Here is a 14,199-nt window from a genome sequence, read left to right on the forward strand (position 1 = left end):
CTGCCCAGTCCCCACAGGGGCACAGCTCATGCTCCAGGCAGGGTTGCTGCAGCCTGGCCAGCATCCCTGTCCTGGCAAAGCCCCAGGAGCAGCTGGCAATGCCAGAGCCAGCTGGGACCCTGAGCCCTCCACGCTGCGATGTCTCTGGAACTGGCTCTGCCTCCAGCCCTGACCCTGGGAGCACCCTGGGCTGGGAAAAACGTGATTCACACACCCCCTGGCCTGGCATTGGGTTGTGAGTGGCTCCAGCTTGGCAAAAAAAGCATGGAAAGCTGAACCTTGACTGCAACCCCTGCCCAGACCTTCCATCAGAGGGGTGTCCAGGTGTTTTGTTCCTGCTTCTGCTCCTGCTCCAGCACCCAGAGCACCTGTGTGCCAGGTGAATCCTGAGCCACTTGCCAGGTCCTAAAACCTGTCCCCAAAGGCACTGGAAGAGCACCCAGGCTGTGCCCAGCCCCTGCCAGGCAGTACATGCTTGGAACTGGGAGGAGACTGGGAGCACCCCCTGGCACAGTGAGCTCCACAGGGAGCTGTGGGGGGCAGAGGGGGAGCAGGGAGAGGGGCTGCCCCATGGGGTTCCGAGTGTTCCATGCTGCTCTCCGTCCTCCTGCGGGCTCCATGCCCGGGTGGCACCCAGCCACAGTGCCCAGGAGCAGGGGAGGGACCCGGACGTTTCTCTCCCAGCCGCGGACACCGAGGCAGCTTCACCGTTTAATGCCAGAACAGCAGAACACAGCGCTCACAGCCTGTGGGGTCTCCACCCTGAGGGGCACCGGTGCCCCTGGCCCTCCTGCCACGCGCACGGCGTCCCCGGCCCGGCTCGCTCCGGGCGCTCGGCTCCGAGGAATCGCTCCCCCCGCGCGCCCCGGCCCGAGCCCGCGGGCAGCTGGGGCCGCACGTCCAGCCCGGCTGCGTCCGGCACGTCCACAGGCGCCCCTTCCCCGTCACTGCCGCTGCCACACGTAGGTCTGGATGGAGTTGGCCGGAGCCACGGCGGAGATGAGGCCGACGGTGTCGGCCAGCCCGAAGGAGATGTCCTGGGGGGAGCTGTGGAGGGAGAGCAGGGGGGGTCAGAGGTGCAGCACCCACTGGTGCGCAGGGCCCACAGCAGGGGCTGGGCCGTGTCGCTCACCGGTTCAGCACCACCACCACCACGGCGCCGTCGGGGCGCAGGAAAGCCGTGTGCTCCAGCGCTGTCTTCTTGGACTCTTTGGAGGCAACAAGCCCCACGCGCTGGGAGCCCTCAGGAATGAACTTACTGCACAGACAGAAGCAAGAAGCAACCTCAGGGAGGGAGTCAGCTCCCAGGAGAGCTCCTCTCCCACCAAACCTGCACCGCTCTCCTCCTGACGAGCTGCTGCGATGACGGAGCTGAAGACCAGGCAGGTGGATGCACGTCAGGGGCCCCAACCCACCCACCTGAAGTGCCCCATGTGGTAGAACATGGGTTGTTTGTAGAAGATGCCTTCGCTGCTGTCCACGATGATGGGGCTGTCCACATAGTTCTTGACCCAGTTGGGGCCCCCCTCCAGGTCCAGAGCCAAGTTCCAGTCGGTCCACCCAGTCACAAAGTGGTTCAGGTTCTGCAACAGGACAGCCCAGACATGTGCCCAAGGAGCAGGGTGCCAAGGGGAGAGGGGGCACGCTGGCAGCCCTTCCCAGGGCCTATCACATGCAGTGATGCAGGGGCCTCACCGTCAGGATGCTGTGGCTGTACTGGTTGCCCCGGTCCCAGCAGCCCAGGATCACATCCCGCTCCCAGAAATGGGCTCCGATGGACGCCTCCGTGGCCAGGATGAAGTAGTCAGGGAAGAGCTCGTGAGTGGGCAACACTGTGTCCTGTATGGGACCGATGAAGTCCAGGTACCAGTGGATGCCGATGCCATGGACATAACGAGCTGCCTCTTCATCCTCCAGCACCTGGCGGGGAGAAGAGTTGGTCCTGTGGGGCAGAGCCAGCGCCCCAACCCTTGCACAGCAGGACGGAGCGGCCGAGCCCCCCGTGGGCATGGGGGGCTCTGCCCCGGCTCTCTGTGCCAGCCATCCCTGCCCACGCTCACCACTCTGGCCCAGTGTGGGAGGTGGAGCCGGTTGTCGTCCAGGATGATGAGCTGGACGTGGCGGTGGGAGCTGTTGGCCAGCGCCGGGCCCAGGTCGCGGGCGATGAAGTCCCGCTGCTGCTCGGCCGTGAAGCCCAGGCACTGGAAGGGGTAGTTGTTGATCAGCCCGGCCGTGGGCTCGTTCTCTGCTGTCACCGCCCAGAAGGTCAGGTTGTGCTTGGCGTATTCATCCAGGAACCTGGTGTGGAGGGCAGGGGTGAGCCATGGGGGGTCCTCAGTGCCACCACCGAGGGTCCCCCGGGTATCACCCCTGTCCCCTCACCCTGGACGCTCCTCACCGTACGAAGTAGTTGGCCCAGGTCTTGTGGTACTTGTCCCCCGCCTGCCCCTTCAGCGTCCCCTTCCCTATGTAGGACTCGCTGGTCTTCATCCAGGTGGGGGAGGTCCAGGGGCTGGCATAGAGTGACAGCGGCCGCTTGCTCATGGCCATGGCTCGGTGCAGGACAGGGATCTGCGGGAGGGGGTGGAGGGACTGGCTCAGCTGAGCCCCCTGAGGTCCCCCATCCCACCCTGCTCCCTCCCACTGCTCGCCTTCAGCTTGGTGTCCTCATCCCGCAGGTTGAAGTGCTTCAGCTCATAGTCATAGGGAACGTCGTCGTAGGTGTAGGCGTGGAGGGAGAAGTCGCAGCTGGCCATGGGGAGCCGGACGAGGTTGTACTCCAGCCCTGCCAGGCACAGGGGTGGCAGTGGGACATGAGGTCTCCAAAACCTGCCGGCACCCAGGGTCCCTGCCGCCATCCTACCTGTCTCCCTGCGTGTTCTCACCTTCCTCGGAGAAGTACGAGCGCAGCAGGTTGTCCTGCGCCTTTTCCGGCAGGGATAGGATGTTGATGGCGGCCGCGTCGGTGACGGAGCCACCAAAACCCTTCACCCTCTGGAACCGCTGCGTCGTGTCCAGGGTAAGGACAACGTCTGCAGGGAGGGGAGCCCAGTGTGACAGAGGGTCACAGCGGGGTCCAACCCATCCCTGCCATCCGCGGCGGTACCTGGGGCGCAGAGTCTGCGCCGAAACCTCCCCTTGCTCTGCTCCAGCCTCTTGCCGGCCTTGCTGCTCTCGTACTTGACGTAGGAGCCGGGGGGTGGCAGGACCAGGGGGTCCAGCGTGTCACAGTACGTGGTGTTGCAGACACAGACCATGGCATCGCGGCCAAAGTACTTGGGGCTGCAGGGTCGGGCGCCTGGGGGGCACGGGAGGGTGATGGGGGCAGCCTCGGGGATGGGTCTCTGCCAGCTCTCCCACCTGCCCCAGGGTGATACCGCTGCCCCCGCGCTCCACATCCCGGCACCTCCTGGCCACCGAGCTCCACGCTGCCTCTGGATGCCCAGACACTCCTGGGCATCCCCAGACACCGGACAGCCGCGGGTATTCCCTCTCCTTACCCCCCTACTCCGGTCCACCGGGCACCCCCAGTCCACCGGGCATCCCCAGCCCTCCCGGGTACCCCTGTCTCCTCCACCCACCGGGCACTCCCGGTCCCCCCCGCTCACCTGCGGCCCGGTGCGCGGCCAGCAGCACCATCACCAGCCGCCAGCACAGGGCACCGGCAGCCCGCATGGCCCCGCCGCTCCCGCTGCGCTCGGAGCCGGCCCCGCAGCACCGGGCCCGCCGCCGGCCTCGCCTTTAAGGGCGCCCGGGACGCCCGGGACGCCCGTCCCGCCCACACCCGGGGCGCCGCTGCGGGAGCGGCACCGGCTCTGGGCGGGCCCGGCCCCCCGCCCTTCCCGGCGCCGGTACCGGGACGGCGGAGCGGGGGGGGAACCGCAGGGGCGCGGGGCCGCTCAGCCCCCCCGGCACGCGCGGGTGGTCCCGGTCCCGGACCCGGTGCCGCTCCCCGCGCTGCCTCCCCCCGCCCCGACGGCACCGGGAAAATCGGGAAAACGGGAAACCGGCGCCCCGTGACCGGTCAGCTGATCGCCCGCCCCGCCCCGCCCCGCCCGCCCCGTGACACCGGCCCCACGGCCCCGTGGGCGGCGGCGACCACCTTTTATTCGGTCTCTAGCGAGGGGCAGCGGCCGCGGGACCGGCCCCGCAGCGCGGCCCGGGCGCAGCCGGGCGGGGACGGGGGGAACGGGGGGAACGGGCACGGCCAGCGCGGGGCACCGGCGGCGGCACCGGGAACGGCACCGGACGGGGCGGGGCGGCTGGAGAGGGGACAGGCATGGCAGTCCCAGGCTACGGGCACGGCTGGCACAGGGGACCGGGGACCAGGCCAGCACAAGGGACAGGTGAGGGGACAGGCAAGGTCATCCTGGGGTACAGGCACGGCTGGCACAGGGAACTGGGGAACAAGCCAGCATGGCCAGCACAAGAGACAGGGCAGGGGACAGGCACGGCCAGTGCAGGGGACAGGGCAAGGGACAGGCATGGCTGTCCCAGGGCACAGGCACGGCTGGCACAAGGGGATAAGGCAGGAGACAGGCATGGCCAGCACAGGGGACAGACATGGCCATGCCAGGGTACAGGCACGGCTGGCACAGGGGACAGGGTACGGCCAGTGTGTGGGACAGGCACAGCCAGAACAGGGGACAGGGCAGGGGACAGGCATGGCCATCCCAGGGAACAGGCACAGCTGGCACAGGGGACGGGGCAAGGGACAGGCATGGCGCCAGCACAGGGGACAGGGCAGGGAACAGGCATAGCCATCCCAGGAGACAGGCACTGGGGACAGGGCAGAGGACAGGCATAGCCATCCCAGGAGACAGGCACTGGGGACAAGGGAGGGCACAGTCACCGCTGTCTCAGCCCCCAGCAGACATCCCAGGGGACCAGCCCCTTGCCCCGGCCCCGTCTGGGGAAAGGGCCAGCAGAATCCCAGGGGCCACGGCGCAGGGCCCAGCCCCACCGGGGCAGAAGAAACGTCCGAGCAATGTCCAGGGCCAGGCCCAGAGCGGGACCCCTTCTCCAGAGCAGGGGGTCCCCACGGGGGCTGCGCCCTCAGAGCGCGCTCTCCTTGCAGGCCCCGCTGAGGCTCCGGGGGCGGCTGCGCTCCAGCCGGCGCGCGGACAGGAGCCGGCGCAGGGACGAGGTGGAGCTCAGGTCCCCGCAGCTCTGCAGGTGGATTCCTTCGTGGGGCCGCTCCGCGCCCGGCCAGGCACTCCAGGGAACCTGCAAACCCATGGGGGTGGGCTGGAGCCGTGGGACTGACACCCCTGCCCGTGGCACCCTCTCGTGCTCACCTCCCCCCCCCAAGCTCGCAGCCCCCACGCTCTGGTTCAGCTGGACGGCACACGGGGCAGGAGGGCAGAGGTGACAGGGATGGCAGAGGCGGGCATCACACGCCCAAGGTGGCATTTGGGACAGGCTCGTTCCCATCAGGGCCTCCCGGGCTGCGCAAGGTGTCAAACGTCCCGTAAGCCGAGTTGTCAGAATGTGCCTCTGGGTGCGGTGACTCAGGAGCAAAGACAAAGCCCTTGCAACAGGCACGATTTTCCCACTCCTAACTCCGGTGGGGATCAAGGGGAAGGAGCTGCTCCCCAAGAAGGGCTGGGAAAGGGCAGTGCCGTGGGAAGGAGGCTCTGCTTGCAGCCGAAGTGCTGACAGCGTGAGTACCTGGCAGGGGAAGGGGCACCACGGAAGGGAGGCCAGGGTGGGGGTGCTAGTAGGGACCAGAGGGAGGGAGAGGGTGTGGATGGGGGTTCTCTAGGAAGAAGGAGTCACCCCTGTCACTTGCGGCTGCCAGAACGCACCTGTTTGTGCCCCTGGAAGCTGTACCCAGACACCTCCACCCCGGCTGCCAGGCTGCGCTTGGGTCTCTGCAGGAACCTGGCCACCAGCCCGCGGGTGCCGCGGCAGCCCTTGAGGTCCCCCAGGGAGCGGGTCGTGGTCTTTGACAGCTGCTCTGTCACCTTCTTGCAGGGTGGCAGCTTGGTCTTGCCCACCGAGCCGGCCCGGAGCAGCGGTGGGGAGTCACAGTGGGAACGGCGGAGCAGGCAGGCCTCGGAGCACAGCCCTGCGGGGACGCCACTGTCAGAGCCAGGACACTGCTCCTGAATGACCCATCCCTGACCTCAGACCCGGGACACTGCCCTGATGGACCTGTCTCCATCCTCAGACCCCAGGACACTGCTCTGACAGACCCATCCCTGTCCCCAGACCCAGGACACTGCTCCTGGCAGACCCGTCCCCACAGACCCCGGGGTCATGGTGTCTCCCCTCGCCAGCCAGTGGGAGCAGTCCCACCACAAGTCTTCATTGTTCCAGCCCCAGCAGGATGGGCCTGATCCCCAAAGGGCTGTAGAAATGCTCCCCCCAGCCCTGTGTCTATCCCATTACATCCCAGTGCCCTGACCTGTATCGGCGGAGGAGTCGGACACGGTGTCCTCCAGTGCTTTGGTATAAAGTACTTCCCTGAAATCTGCTGGGAGCAGAGAGAGCCCTCAGGCTTCGGCAGCTGTGCGGACCCCAAGCTGCATGACCCCTTGCCCAGCACCCTCCCGCTGCCCCCATTCCTCCCCACCCGCCTCAGCCTGGCTCCAATCCCACGGGGCCGCGGGGAAACACAGCCAAACCCTGCGGCACATCCCGGGGCTGCCCCGAACAGACCCTGCCGCACACACCTTGGTCATTGCCACCTACCAGCATGGCCGGCCAGAGGGACGCCGGGGTCACTGTGGGACCTCAGCAGCGGGCACGGGGCCAGCCCCGGGGCGGGGGACGAGGGGCACGAGGTCTCGCTGTTGCGCCGGGGGTGGCCCGGGCGCCCGGCGCCGGGGTCCGTGGGGCGGCCGCCGCCCCGCCCCTGCAGCGAGCCCTTGTCCTTGAGCCGCACCTCGGGGAAGCAGGGCCCGGCGCAGCGCGCCAGCCCCGCCAGCCGGTTGCAGCTGTGGGTGACGGCTCCCCCCACCAGGACGCCGTCGTGGCCGGGCTCCGCCGTGGAGCAGGAGTAGGAGCGCTCGCCCCGCGCGCGGGGCTGGGGGGTCTCCTCGAAGGGGCCCTGCAGGCCCAGCGTGGGGCTGCGGGCGTGGTGGCTGCACTGGACGCAGTCCACACTCAGGCAGTAATCGGCGCGGCTGCGCTGGATGGAGCGGAACAGCACGTAGTCGACGGAGCGCATGGAGCCCTGCAGCTCCAGCAGGCACGAGTCCTCCGAGGGGCTGCTGTCCCCGGGGATGTCCATGATCTCGGACATGATCAGGGAGCCGCTGTCCATGGACACTGCGAGGAGCGGAGGAGCGCCGATGAAGGGCTGCAGGGAAGGGCCGGTCCCCCCGCGGCCCCCCGTGCCCGTGGGGAACACTCACCTTCTCCGCTGAGCACGATGGAGGGGACACGGTCGCAGGTGCAGGCGTGTGAACCCTCTGTCAGCTGCGAGTCGTACAGGGTGGCCTGTGGGGCAACACGCTCAGGGCTCGGCCAAGCAGAGCCCACCCTGCCTGGCCTCCCCTGCCCACAGCCCCCCGGCCCCCACCTGGCTGTCCCCCCGCAGCCCCATCACGGTCTCGTAGGACGGAGGGAAGTCAGTCGGGTAGAGGGGCACGGGGCTGTCCATGGAGCCATTGTAGGTGATGCTGCAGAGGCAAGAGCAGCAATGACACGTCTGGTGGGACAAGCCCTGCCTGGGGGCACACAGACCCCCGCTCCACCGGCCTCACCCCCAGGTGGTACCTCTGTGCGTCTGTCTCGGAGCTGCAAGTGTACTCAGGTGGGTAGTAGGGGGGTGGTGGCACTGGGGGCACGAACTCCTCGAAGTCCATCATGCTCTGCAGGAAGGTGTCAGGGGGGGACGTGCATTCCAGCGTCACAGAGCTCGAGCGCTGCGGGACCAGCTGTGGGGAGAAGGGAGAGCTGGAACTCCCCCGCCCAGGGATCCAGCAAGGGATGCACATTCTGGGTTTTAATCTGCACACGAATGGGGCCAAGTCCTGTCCTGGCACTCCAGGTTCCCCCCAGCCTGGGAGCACTGCTCCCCAGACCCGTCTGTTCCCAGGCCAGGGCTGGGACTTACCACATGGACGATGTCGAGGGAGAAGATGCGGATGCAGCAGACGACAGCAGAGAGTGTGCAGATGACGGTGGAGAAGACGGTCAAGCCGCAGACACTGAAGAGGAGGTCCTGGGGAGCAGTGGGGTGAGCTGCAGAGGCCACAGAGCACGGTGGGGTGCACAGCCGCTCCCCCTGTCCCCCCCTGGACCCCCACCTTGAGCGCCACGCGGATGCTCCGGCAGTTGGGGTTGGGGAACATGGTCAGCATCTCGCTCTGTTGGCTGCAGGAGGCGGGCGGGGGCTCCGAGCGGGCCTGGCAGCAGACACACGAGTCCCTCTCCTGGCGACAAGGAACACCATGAGGGACCTCCCATGAGAGCCACCGGCACGTCCCGCCGCCAGACCCCGGCTCTGCAGCTCCCCCTGTCCCCAAGCCCTGCAGCAAGGGACGAGCTGAGCGCGGAGGCCCGGGGGGCTCCGGGGCTGCCCCCGCTCAGCCTCACCCTCTCACAGGCCTCCAGGGACTTCACCAGCTGCGCGTTCTGGCAGGACAGGATGGAGCCAGCCAGGCTCAGCATGACGCCCAGCACCGACAGCAGCGTGAAGAAGGCGATCTGCAGCGGGAGGAGAGGGGCTGCCGGCCACGCAGGGCTGCGGAGCAGGGAGCCGACACACACGGCTGCAGGGGCACGAGGGGCTGCTCGGCCTCCCCATCCTGGACTTCCCCACATGCGGAGGGGGTGTCGTCCCCCCCCAACACCTACCACCAGGGTGAACGGCCGCTTCCAGGAGACGATGCCGACGAGCCCGGACAGCGCCAGCTGCAGACGCACAAACCCCGGGGTGAGGGTAGGGAGGGGTCTCTGCCAGGCAATGGGGCCCCGAGCAGCCCCTGCCCACGGGCAGAGCCCCCCCAATCCCTGGGGGCCCGTAGCCAGCCCAGGGGCAGCAGGGCCGGAGGGGCAGCCGTGGGAGAAGCAAGCTGGGAGAAACTGCTGATTCAGGGCCTGGGGGCTGCAGGCAGCTCTGAACCGGGCAGCAAACCCGGGCCACGATCCAAGCTGCAGGGTCACCGCGGGGGACCCCGGGTCCTGCCCTCCTCCCAGTACACAGCAGGTAGAGCAGAGGCCCCCTCGCTGTCCGGCCCCTGCCCTGTCACCACTGTGCTGCCCCTCCTTGCAAACCTCAACGCGTTCCTCGACAGCCCCTGCTCGGGGGTCCCCATCCCTCACAGAGTGACCCTGGGGGACACCTTGGGATTCTCCCACAATGCACCGCGGCAGCCACGGGCAGAGGGTGGGGGAGCAGCGGGGCTGTTCTCCCCTGGGACCGGCGGCAAGCTCGGCCCCCGGGGAGCCGTGCGGCCCCCTCCCCGCACCGCGCCGGCCCCGCACTCACCGAGAAGCCGGCCCAGGAGGGGCAGGAGTGCCGGATCTTGGTGGAGGGCGTGATGGTGGCCGCCACCAGGCTGAAGGTGACGATGAGGACGCCCAGGATGGCTTGGATGAGGCCCAGGACCAGCAGGACCTGCAGCCAGGTGCGCTGGAGCCGGAGGTGGGTGAGGCTGCGGGAGCTGCGGCCGGTCAGCGAGCGGCTGGAGTTGGTGGGGGAGGGCATGGCCGCGGCGGGCGGCGGCTCGGGGCCGGCCCCGGAGCCCCGGGGCAACCGGCGGCACCGCGCCAGGACCGCGAGGAGCGGGAGCGGCCGCTCTGCGGGAACGGGCCGGGCTCCACCTTTCGCCTCCCGAAGGATGCTGACGGCGGCTCTTCCCTGCCCCCGCGGGGGGGGCTCGGGCAGCGCCCACGGCCACGCGCGGCCGGGGCCGCCAGAAGCTCCGCGGAGAACAGAACCGGCCTCACCGGGGCCGGCCTAGAGCCGCCGGCCTGAGACAGAGCGCGGCCCCGGGGCCGCCGCCTCCTCCTCCTCCTCCTCACTGACCGTCGGTGGAGCGCCGGGCCCCCGCCGGGGGATCATCCCGCCCCGCGGGGGCCGAGAGCCGCCGCCCGGGACGCGGCCCCCGGGGCAGCGCCAGCAGGCGGGAGCCGCTGTCCGCACCGGAGCATCCTCCGCGGGCGGCGGGCGCACGGCCAGGTCCCGCTGCCGGTACCGGCGGGCGGCTACCGGTGGGCTGCCCGTCCCGCGCGCCGCAGCCCCCGGCGGGGTCGCCGGGCCGGCGGGAGGTTGCGGGCGAGCATCGCCCCCTCCGCGAGCGCCCGTGGCCGCGGCTGGAGGCGGGCGGCGGAGCGCCGGGAGCTGCGGGGACGGTCCCGCACCCTCCGGCGGCTGCTCGACCGCGCCCGCCCCCGGGGCCGCCCCTGCGCGGCACGACGGGAGCTGTAGTTCGTGTCCCCCCCACCCCCGCACCGCCACCGCCGGGAGCTGCGACTCCGGCCCCGGCCCCGGCGCTCCCCCCCCCCGGTCAGCGCACCGAGGCGGCGGAGGCACAGAGTGAAACTTCATTTATTCCTTAAATAAACCCGGAGGCGGTCGGGGGCAGCACACGGGGGGCAGCAGGGGGGGGCGGGGACCCCCACGGGACCCCCCACCACAGCAGGACGGGGCCGAGCCGCGGGCACCGGCCCCCAGAGCTGAAGGCACGAAGCCTCTCGCCAGCCCCGGAGCTGCAGGGACAAACCGGGAGCGTCTGAGAGGAGATGGGGCAAAGCAGAATGCATGAGACCTGTCCCGGGGACCCCTGGGGACAGAGGGCAGGTAAGGGGAACACAGGCACTGGCTCAGCCCCCGAGGAGGGTGAAGGCCTTGGGTGAAGGCTGCTGGGGGGAACGAGGGGTCACAGTCCCTGGGGTGGGTGAGGAGGAGGGTGGGGGGAGCTGTTCACCCCTCCCTGGAGCCACAGTAACACCAGGGCCGCTCCTCAGCACCCAGCCTGGTTTTGGGGTCCACAGGGGGCACGTGGGCTAAAGGCAGGAGCCCCACCAGCAGCATGTGCCCGAGTACTGCCTGTCCCAGCCCTGCTCTCCTCAGCCTGGAGAGAGGGGAAGGACACCCTGGGGACAGCACCCCATCCCACCGGAGCAAGCCCTGGGGGGAAGAGGGGGATGATGTTCTTGGCAGAGCACGGGGGTCCCGTATCACAGGGAAAGGCAGGCAAAGGGAAGAGCCTCAGGACTGGGCACAACGAGGGGCCCTCCACGCCCCAGGGCACACAGGTGTCACCACCAGGCAGGGACACAGGAGGGCCCAGGGAAGGCGAGCGGCAGTTCCAGTCCCCGTCACACATCTGGAGGAGGCTCGTGCTGGAAGGGAGGGCGATGGCAGGCGCAGGGCTCGGCCTTGGCACCACCCACCCCGCTCCCCCCAGTCCGCTGAGGGGGAGGGGGACCAGCGCAAACCAGAAACAGCCTCTGTCCGTGAGGGAAAGGGGGTTCGAGCAGCAGACGATTCAGGCACCAGCACTTCCAAGCCGGGATGAGGCAGCCTCTGACAGCCGATGCGGGCACGGGGGATCCACCGAAAGTGCAACTCGGATTCTCCTCTTCCCCGGGAAGAGCCCCCGCGCGTGCCGGGGAGGCAGGGCCGGCGCCCGCCCGGCTACGGTGCGCGGAAGGCGCTGGTGGCGGCGCCGGCGGCAGCGTTGGCCGCGGCCGTGCGCACGGCCTGGTTGGAGAACACCCCGGCCGCGAACTCCTCCTGGGCCTTCTGGAAGCTGGCGCCCGTCCGGCGGTACAGGGAGTGGATCTGGAAGGGTCAGGGGGTCAGGCTGGGGCTCCAGTGACACCCCAAACCTGCCCCCCTCCCCGCAAAGGCTACAATTTTATCCTTTTAAAGGTATTACTTTACCTCTTTAGAGATACTACTTTCTCTCTTAGGTAGCATCTTTGAAGATACTACTTTATTTCTTCAAAGATGCTACTTTATCTCTCTAAATATAGTACTTTATCTCTCCAAAGACACTACTTTCTCTCTTCAAAGACACTACTTGCTCTCTTCAAAGGCTATTACTTTATCTACTTTACCTCTATTCTAAAAACAAAACCGCCCTTTGTTTCAACCACCTTTCCAAAACTCTTGTTAAGTGATTAGCTCTAAGTCTTCCCTAACTGAGCTCGCAAACACCTATGTTTACACATTTTTGGGTTTTTTTTTCATTCTGCTTGCCCATTTCCTCTTGCTTTTATTGCAGTGGTCTCAGAGATCTGAACCACGCAAACAAGACTCGAGGGACGTGCAGCACTGTCAGGGGCTGTAGAGGAAGACGAAAGCCACCCAAATTCAGCCTCCCTGGCACTCGCTTCAGCTCAAGTGTGGCTATGGGAAGAAGTGTCCCAACGCACCTTTTTCAGCATAATGATGCCCAGCACAGCCACTGCCGTGAAGGACAAGGCCACCAGGATCATCATCACTGCCACAGCCGTGTTCGTCCGCAGTGCTATCAGGCTCAGGATCCAGCCACTGCAAAAACAAGAGCCTGTTATTGCCCCCAGAGTTCCCTCTTCCCCACCCTCCTCCCGCCTTGCCAGGGTCCTGGGCCGGCCTGGGGTCAGCACACGGCTCACCTGAATCCCCAGTTTGGGATGCCAATGGCCTGCAGCACGTACATCACATTCTGGGCAAAGAACACGAAGAAGAAGACAAAGAAGTTGAAGGAACTGTCGCTCCTGGGAGGAAGAGACAGGCAAAGTTAGGCTGCAGGAAAAGAGCTCTTAAAAATTCCTTAGAGCAGGGGGACAGCGTGGAAACACCACATCCTGCAGAGCCAGAGGCCCCAGGGAGCTGCAGCAGGTACCCCCAGCTCGGGCACACACCTGAAAGCTTTGTACATGGGCCGGTACCAGCAGACAAAGGAACAGGGCGTGTAGAGCAGAGCCCAGAGGATGGAGAGGCCAAACCCGGACCCGGACGAGGGATCCACGCAGAACCAGGCCAGCGAGGACAGGAAGTTCAGGAAGAGGGTAATGGTGCTGGCTGAGGGACAGGACAGCGCTCAGGAGCCTGTGGGGCTCACCCCACCCCACCCCAGACCAGGCACCACCCGCTCATCCCAATTTTCCCCAGAGCAACAGCACAGGACACTCATTCCCCTGCTCCCTCCCTGGGTCTGTCCCGACATTCCCGGGCTGCACTCACCCATCCAGAGGTAGTACATGGTGGTAACGGTCTTCTGGAAGTCAGCAGGGATCTCGACAGGGATGTCCTGGTAGAAGCAGGGCTTCAAGGGGCAGAAGGACGGCAGCGGGGGCCAGTTGTTGAGCCTCGCTGCGGAGGGAAGGGGGTGAGGAGGGGGGGCGGCTCCGAGGGGGCGGCCGCCCCTCCCTGGCCCCGCGGCCACACTCACTCTGTGACCCGCCGAGGGCCGCGTTCTGCAGCTCCCGCTCCCGCCGGTCCAGCTCCTCCGCTTTCCGGTTCAGCTCCTCCTGCCGCTTCAGCAGCTCCGCCGTGGCGGCGGCGGCCGAGGCCTGGGCAGGGGGGGACACAGACCCTGGGCTCCCGCCGCCGCCCCCCGGGTGCCCCCGGCCCGGCGGCGCCTCCCCCCGTACCTGCGAGCCGTAGGAGCCGTAGTTGCGGGGCTCGGTGGGACTCGCCTTCCGCGGGGGCTGCGCGGCCGCCGGGACCGGGGGCGGCGGGACCACCGACGGCGTCTGGAAGGGCGGCGGAGGCTGCGGGGGGAGAGGGGAGCGGTGAGGCCCCGGGAAAGCGCTCCGGTCCCCGGGAATGGCCCCGGTCCACCGGGAAGGCCCCGGGCAGGCCCCGGTCCTCCCGAGCGCTCACCGCGTCGCTCTCGAAGGGGTTGTACCCGTCCAGCGCGGCTCCGGGACGCGGCTGCAGCGCCGCGGGGTCCTGGAAGGGGTTGTCGTCCGGGAGCACGGCGGGGCCGCCGCCGCCGCGCTGGGCCATGGCGGGACCGGGGACCGGGGACGGGAAACCGGGACCGGGAGCGCGCGCGGGACCCGCGGGAGCGGCGCCGCCGCCGCCGCCTCAAGCCACGCCCCCCTGCCGCGCGCCGATTGGCCCGCGCCGCGCAGTGACGTCACCGGGGAGCTCCCCGCCCCGCGCCGCAGGGAGCCGCTGCGCACGCGCCGGGCGGGGCCGCGCACGTGACGCGCGGCCACGTGTCTGTGTGTGTGTGTGTGTGTGTGTGTGTGTGTGTGTGTGTGTCTGTGTGTGTGTGTGTGTGTCTGTGTGTGTGTGTGTGT

At 68.1% G+C, this 14,199-nt stretch overlaps 3 protein-coding genes across 3 annotated transcripts; all 3 read right to left on the reverse strand.

The window, feature by feature from the left end:
• Positions 1-899: 899 nt before the first annotated feature.
• Positions 900-3,679, reverse strand: LOC108494249 (glucosylceramidase-like). Its single transcript, XM_017808573.1, has 10 exons — positions 3,609-3,679; positions 3,107-3,298; positions 2,886-3,032; positions 2,652-2,785; positions 2,399-2,571; positions 2,061-2,298; positions 1,696-1,920; positions 1,420-1,583; positions 1,133-1,258; positions 900-1,047 (listed from the first exon to the last, which is right to left on the reverse strand). The coding sequence occupies exons 1-10, from the start codon at positions 3,673-3,675 to the stop codon at positions 945-947; spliced, it is 1,569 nt and encodes a 522-aa protein (XP_017664062.1). The 5' UTR covers positions 3,676-3,679; the 3' UTR covers positions 900-944.
• A 1,376-nt stretch (positions 3,680-5,055) lies between these two features.
• FAM189B (family with sequence similarity 189 member B) lies at positions 5,056-9,661 on the reverse strand. Its single transcript, XM_017808572.1, has 11 exons — positions 9,443-9,661; positions 8,548-8,865; positions 8,259-8,384; positions 8,066-8,173; positions 7,726-7,886; positions 7,529-7,628; positions 7,362-7,446; positions 6,697-7,275; positions 6,410-6,478; positions 5,808-6,070; positions 5,056-5,226 (listed from the first exon to the last, which is right to left on the reverse strand). Exons 1-11 carry the CDS (start codon positions 9,659-9,661, stop codon positions 5,056-5,058), a joined length of 2,199 nt encoding a protein of 732 aa, XP_017664061.1.
• Positions 9,662-10,486: 825 nt separating this feature from the next.
• SCAMP3 (secretory carrier membrane protein 3) lies at positions 10,487-13,900 on the reverse strand. Its single transcript, XM_017808577.1, has 8 exons — positions 13,775-13,900; positions 13,543-13,662; positions 13,341-13,461; positions 13,133-13,261; positions 12,811-12,970; positions 12,562-12,663; positions 12,340-12,457; positions 10,487-11,743 (listed from the first exon to the last, which is right to left on the reverse strand). The coding sequence occupies exons 1-8, from the start codon at positions 13,898-13,900 to the stop codon at positions 11,597-11,599; spliced, it is 1,023 nt and encodes a 340-aa protein (XP_017664066.1). The 3' UTR covers positions 10,487-11,596.
• Between the last annotated feature and the right edge of the window lie 299 nt (positions 13,901-14,199).

The sequence above is a fragment of the Lepidothrix coronata genome, unplaced genomic scaffold (assembly GCF_001604755.1).
Source record: "Lepidothrix coronata isolate B3197 unplaced genomic scaffold, Lepidothrix_coronata-1.0 Scaffold23, whole genome shotgun sequence".
Classification (NCBI taxonomy): Eukaryota; Metazoa; Chordata; class Aves; order Passeriformes; family Pipridae; genus Lepidothrix; species Lepidothrix coronata.